Here is a 6916-nt window from a genome sequence, read left to right on the forward strand (position 1 = left end):
AAGCAGCATGTTCTGAACCCTTTACCCTCCCCACCCCCCACCCCCACCCCTCGTCCTTCCAACACTGGGATTTCAAAAAAATGTTTAAGGGAAAAAAAAACAAAAAAAAACATTTTGTGTGTCTTTCTACAGCGGTGTTCTGTGACTAAACTGTAAGTGTTATTCTCAGTATAAATTGTCTTCTCTAGTTGACCTTAAAAGACCCTCCCTTCCCTAATCCCTTCCCCTCCCACCCCACCCCACCACACACACCTTGTAGTCTATCTAGAGTGTGTTTATGGATAATTCAATACAAAACTGATCATCACGGGTTGAGTTATTTTGTTTAGGTAAAAGCTGGTTCATATTATAATAATAATGGTATATATTTTTGTTAAATGCATGTTACCGTCCTCTCCGCCCCCAACACCTCTCTCTCGTTCGAAATTATGGTGAGCATAATCCTCATAAATTATGTTCAGGAGTTCAGAATTATTTATATGTGGTATAATGGATGCTTATATTTAAATAAGGGAAATATTTCTACGTGTGCATATAGTTTTCCAAAAGTGTACCATTAACTTGATTGTTGATAATAAAATGCGAAGCAAAGGTTGGAATATGTTTCTGTTTTTTGTTACTAAAGCTGTGGCGATATGGCCTAGGGGCTGAGGGATAAAAAGTAACCTAAAACAGGGTAGCAACTGTGTGTTGTCAGCTCCAGGCTACAGGAGAATGTCAATGTGAATTTCTTAAATATTGTTGGCCGACATAGAGTGAACATTATTCTAATATATATTAACATCTGTTTCGTCTTGTGTGGAGAAGCTCAAACACATTTTTAAATGGAGTGGTTTGAATTACAGTATTTATAAACAGATTGTGATTGTATTAGTTTTCATTTTTAAGTGTCATCTTTGATGGAAATACCAGAGACGACAGAAGCAGAACTGTGAAATCATAATAATAAAAAAGGCAAAACCCATTTGCTGATTAATGCTGCAGTTTCACTTTGTGCTGTCTACATATCCGAAAAGTTAATTATCAATCCATTGCATTAACCCCTTTCTTCTTGAAGACGAATGTCTCAGCTAATCACAGAAAAGGATGTTTCAATTTGAATAAACAGCTACAATGTTTCGCTCGTCTTTTTAAAAAAACTCTTAGAATTATGTTGGATTTCCCTGAACTGATAAAGATCTTACGACGAATTGAGATGAATGGATTATGTTCTTGTTGCTTAAAGTAGAATCAATAAAATGATTTCAGATTTGTTGCGTAAACATACACAATAAAACAAGCAAAAGTTATTGTAAGTTAATATCATGTAAACCGAGGGTGTAAAGGCGATTAAACCTGCATTTATTAAATCCTTTCAGCGCCTTAAGATGTGTACTTTTGAAGTATATTCACTGTCATCGTGACAGTCAAACCTCCCCCGACAAGATTCCACAGACGACAACAAAATATACGATCAGATTATAAAAGCAAAATGCTGCAGAGCTGGAAATCTGAGGTAAACACCGAAAAACACTGAACAGATCAGACAGCATCTGTGGGAGGAACAGCTTCTCGGTAGATGCTGTGTGACATGCTGAACATTTCCAGCATTTTCGCTGATAGTTGTACATCATCAAATGATCTGCTTTTGTGCTGATGCTGGCTGTGGTGAGGGACAATGAGTAAAGTAGGCACCAATTGGCCCACGCAAGTTAATTACATACTATTCAGATTTTACTAATAAAGAGGCGATTAGGTCTTTCCCACTGTCCTATGAAGGACGACCTGTATATATTTACCATTACCTTGCTAATTAAAAGCAAGAGCGGGATCAAACGAAATGTAAAATGATTGATTTTGCAACATATTCCTCGAACATTAGTGAATATTGCATACAGCAAGTGCAATGGGAATCGACTTATAATAAGCAAATTCTATTTGTTATTTCGAAAATAAAACAGTACTTTGTTTTTCAAATCTGACTGCTCAGGTACAGCATCTCATCAACTATCAATAACCATCAAAACAAACCAAACCCGGCATGCTCCTACTGCCTTTGAGGGATGCGAGGAGATCTGAAACGCAGTACTGAGTCTGGACATTGGTTTGTCCTGGGTGAACTGACCGTAATAACTGGCTCTTTGTAAGTAGCTAGTTGACAATGGAAATATAGAGTGATTAGGAAAGATATTTTGTAATCAACTTGCTCAATAATGTTATTACAAACCTCTGGAGCAAAGTGGATGTGAGCTCGGGTCTCTTGGCTCAGAGATAGGGACATTACCATTATGCCACATGACCCCTTCCACGCAGTTAGCAAACACAAACCGACCCAAGCTACGACTAAAGGCAAATAATTTATATCAACGATAGCTAGATTATTTAAGGGCCGTGAGAGGAAAAACAAAATGCTCTCTCAGTTAAGATGAAACGGTGGTAAATGGGCGTGTTCAATGGCATGTACAGTGGTTGGCACATCCAACATGTGTCAAAGACAGCTTCCTAATTTCCCAAGACTTTTGGTAGCACTTATATTTGCAAAGCCACATCCTGGCAATAAATCCACAGATTCGAAGAGAATCTATGAAGAGAAATGTCTGCAACGATTTCCACGTTTTCCCTTTTATACGAAATAATTTTCGAACGATACTCATTTAAGAGGGTGCTTTTGCTAGAAGGTTATCGCTTATACAACAGCCTGTGTAAACGAAAAGAACGCTTTAGGACATATTTTCATTGATAATGTCGAAAATCACTCGAATAATTGAAGCAATTCCCTTTTTTATATGAAAAATCACATTATTATTATTATAAGATTCCGCATCATATCGCAGCATTTCAACAACCTGCTCAGACATCTTGTGCAAATACCGGTGACCAATATAATTAATGAATCAACCATCCCATAACGAATCACTTAAGAAAAGGCTGCTACAATATTTCCTCAACATAAAGCAATGACTACAATCGAAGTTATGGGTTTCCTAGGTTAGTGCTAATACTTTCTAGTATGAGATTGGAAAATTATCTTGTATCTCAACGATCTTACTGAATGCAAGCTGATTGCAGAAGCCAGTTATTGATATTTCAGTACAGATGCGATCAAACAGATTAGGTGCCACTCTCCGGTTTTCTACGTGAACTCCCATCAGGTTTTAATTCTTTATGTCTCCCAAAAGAGATTTCCATCAAATAGTCGGTGTCTGTTAAACTGCTGGGGAATCATGTCAAATAGTTTTGATGCCGGTGGGTGACCCCTAATTCCCATCAAGTGGACAAAGTGTGAATTCCTGACACTGTATTCTAAGAGAGCTTCAATCAATGATATTAGACGCTGGTACAAGTCCCCAGTGCCCTAAGAAAGAATGTGATCAAATAGACGCAAAATCAACCAAAATGGTGTCAATTCATAAAATTCCAAGAACCTTTTCAAACAAAAGGGATTTCAATATTTGATGCTACAATAAAGTTTCCATAGAAAGGAATTCGATAATGGGAATTCCGCCGGCTGTTGATCTCAATCTCAGTTTACCGATGGAGTTTTTCATCTTGCAAATTTCTAACCAGTCATTGGAATTCTATATTCTAGTCAGTCTGGCTGTGAATTTTCAATATGTCATGAAAGATTCCCTTGTTAAAAGGAGTACTTGTTTGTGATAACCTCATGAATGGGATTATCAAACTATTCCAAAGGAAGTGTTCTTCTCAAACCACATAGAAGTGTTTGTCATCATCGTGTTAGCTATAATTCAATTGGTAGCAAAAAATTGTGAGTTTTAACTTCCCTTCAGTAATGTGAGCACAAAGCTTTAGGCTGACACCAGTTGAATACTGGGAGTCCTGTATTGTAGGAGGTCTCTTAGAAGAGATATAAATGGAGACCCTCTGAGCTCTCTTAGGCAGATGTTGAAGATTTCATGATCGATCTTTATCCTTCAATCAGCATTTCAAAAACAAATGGCCAGGTCATTATCACATTGCTGCAGGTCATTCGCTTGGAGAAAGGTGAAGAGGCAGAGGTCATGGTCCACATTTGCACCAATGATATAGAATGAAGGAGTGATAAGGTTCTGAAAGTAGGTTTTAAGTTGTGAGAGAAGAAACTGAAAATCCAGACGTTCATGCAGAAGTATTAGGAATACTCCCAGTGTAGCATGATAATGAGAAACGTGATGATTGAGTGAATGAGCACATTGCTGAAAAGTGAAGCAGGAGGGACAACTTTAGATTTCTGGGGCTTTGAACTCTATGATGTCACAGGTGGGGGACCTTTTATGGGAAGGATGGCTTGCTCTTGGTAGGAACGGGACCAGTCTCTCACAGGTATATTTGTTGGGCAAGGTTTTAATTAATTGCTGGGGAAGGGGCAACCTGAGAGGGAATTCAGATAGAATAAAAACAAAGCTGATCATAGGAAGTAGAAAAGCTGCAAATGAAAGTAGACAGCAACAAAAATAATTCTAGAATCAACCAGGGCCAAATTACAGAACAGTGCTTTTAAAAACAGAAATGAATAATTCTACCTGAATACACACAGCATTTGCAAAATGATAGGTGAATTGACCACACTCAATCAAGTAAAGGAGGACGATGTAATTTGATTTGATTCATTGTTGTCACAGTAGCACAGCGAAAAAAATTGTTTTGCGAGCAGTACTGACAGATCATAGCAAACAAGGACATATAGATCATAGAGTGCTTAGATAGAGTAAAGCATACAAGGTTGCACCTGTACAAGAGATATACAAAGCAAGATCAAAATTAAATTTAAAATTAGAGGGGCCTATTCAGCGGGGAGTAAGTGAGGATTGCAGTTGCTGGAGATCAGAGTTGAGAGTGTGGTTCTGGAAAAGCCCAGCAGGTCAGGCAGCATCCGAGGAGCAGGAGAATCGACGTTTCGGGCAAACGCCCTTCATCAGGTCCATTGAGCAGTCTAATAACAGCAGAGGATAAGCTGTTATTGAACCTGTTGGCGCGTGTGATCAAGCCTCTGTATCTTCTACCATTGTGGGTCTTCCTACAGCACATCGACTGCAGAGTTCAAGAATTGAATTTATTTTCACGTGAGAAGTTTTGTCTTGCGAGCAACATAAGCAGATCACAGAGTTACGTAGCATAGATAAGACTGTTCACCACCATGAAGGCAGCAAGGGATGGGCAATAAGTGCTGGCCAGCCAACAATGCCTTCATCCGAGGAGAGAATTTAAAAAAATTACAGAGTCATAGTAGCAAACTCGAGACTGAATATTAAAGTATATTCAATATTTTGGGAGGATAATCAAAAAGAAAAGTGGGTAATGCTAATAAGTTCTGGAATTGATGTATTAATGAGAGGAAGGACATACTTATCTGTTTGGATTGAGGTAAGAAACAGCAAGGGGCAGAACACGTTGATAGGAGTGGTTCTCAAACAGCAAAGAATAATGGTAATGCAGGGTGCAGTATAATACAGGCAATTATATATCCATGTAAGAAGTACAATTCAGTAATCATGGGTGACTTTAATTTATACTGGATAAGAATAAGACTGGATAAATTTAATGTGCACAAATGTTGTGGGGCAGGAATGCTGTGATGGATCAGGAAAATACATTAAAAGTTTGACAGTAAATCGGTATTTAAAGAAACAATGCCTCGTTTAAAAAAATATATAAGGCAAAAATCCCCATTAGGTAAAGTGAGAAAACCATGGCTAATGTGAGAAGTTAAATATTAGGTCAAATGAGGAAGCTTATAAAGTTGCCAAAAATGTAGTAAGCCTGAAAATTGGACGAGTTTTAGAATTCAGCAAAGAAGGACAAATGAATTGATAAGGAATGCGTGTCAAGCATGAATGTAAAATTGTATGAAGCATAAAAATTGATGTTTAGTCGGTAAAAATATTTAAAATGAAAAGGTTAGTAAAGACAAATGCGAATCTGTTACAGGCAGAGAGATAAGAATTTATAATTGAAAATAGAGATATGTTAGAGAAGCAAAATAAGTAATTTGCATCTGTGTGCATAGAAGAAAATACAAGCAGTCCACCTGTAATAATTAAGATCCAAGCGTCTAGTGAGAGTATGTAATTGAAAGAAAGTAGTATTGCAGCATTTAAAGGGACTGAAAATTGCTAAGCTGCAGATCCCTGATGACCATCAACATACAGTGTGTAAAGATGACTCTCAGAGAAAAGAACACATTGGTGATCATCTTTCAAAATTCTATTAATTCAGCAATGGCGCTTGCAGTTGGAAAGATTACAAGTATAATTCCACTGTTTCTGGAAGAAGGGAGAGAATCCTGGGAACTTTAGACCTTCTGGGTTGAATTCAGTCGTAGGGAATTAGAATCCATTATAAAAGATGCGGTTACTCGATATTGAGAAAGCAATTATCTGAGTGGGTAGCGTCAACGTGGGTTTATGAAGGGAAAACCATGTCAGACAAACCTGGTTGAGTTTTTGAGAATGGTTTCAACAGAGTTGAAAGGGGAAACTTTCTTTCCACCCTCGTAGCGAATACCAAATGAATAGCCTCAGAGCAGTTGTGGATGGAACACAGTGTGTATATGTGTGATTCTATCTACTTTGCTAAGAGGAATTTAATGGTGAGGAATTAGGAAGTGTTGATGTCCAAAGGGGCTTTGCTGGCTTGTTCGTAAGTTACTTAAAGCTAGCACGCATATGCGACAAGTAATTCAGAAGGCAAGCAATATGTTAAACTTTAACACAAGAGGATTTGATTATAGGAGCAAAGTTTTAGTTCAATTGTTTAGAACACTGCACCTGGAGTAATGTATACAATAGTGACCCCCTTGCCTAAGGATGAATATACTTGCCACAGAGAGAGTGGGCAATCATGTTTGGTCATGAGTCACCAGACTGATTCCTTAGATGGTGACTCTAAGTCTAGTTTTGTATTCTCTGAAATGCAGATGAATGAGAGGCAATGGCAT

At 37.9% G+C, this 6916-nt stretch overlaps 1 protein-coding gene across 1 annotated transcript in view; it reads left to right on the plus strand.

Moving 5' to 3' along the window:
- LOC122554991 (paired mesoderm homeobox protein 2B-like) overlaps positions 1 to 935 on the plus strand; it is a 3605-nt gene extending 2670 nt beyond the window's left edge. The window contains exon 4 of the mRNA XM_043700504.1: positions 889 to 935. Within this exon, the coding sequence (XP_043556439.1) occupies positions 889 to 935 (47 nt within the window). The remainder of the gene's footprint in view (positions 1 to 888) is intronic.
- The last annotated feature ends 5981 nt before the right edge of the window (positions 936 to 6916 follow it).

Source organism: Chiloscyllium plagiosum, chromosome 1, assembly GCF_004010195.1.
Source record: "Chiloscyllium plagiosum isolate BGI_BamShark_2017 chromosome 1, ASM401019v2, whole genome shotgun sequence".
NCBI lineage: Eukaryota > Metazoa > Chordata > Chondrichthyes > Orectolobiformes > Hemiscylliidae > Chiloscyllium > Chiloscyllium plagiosum.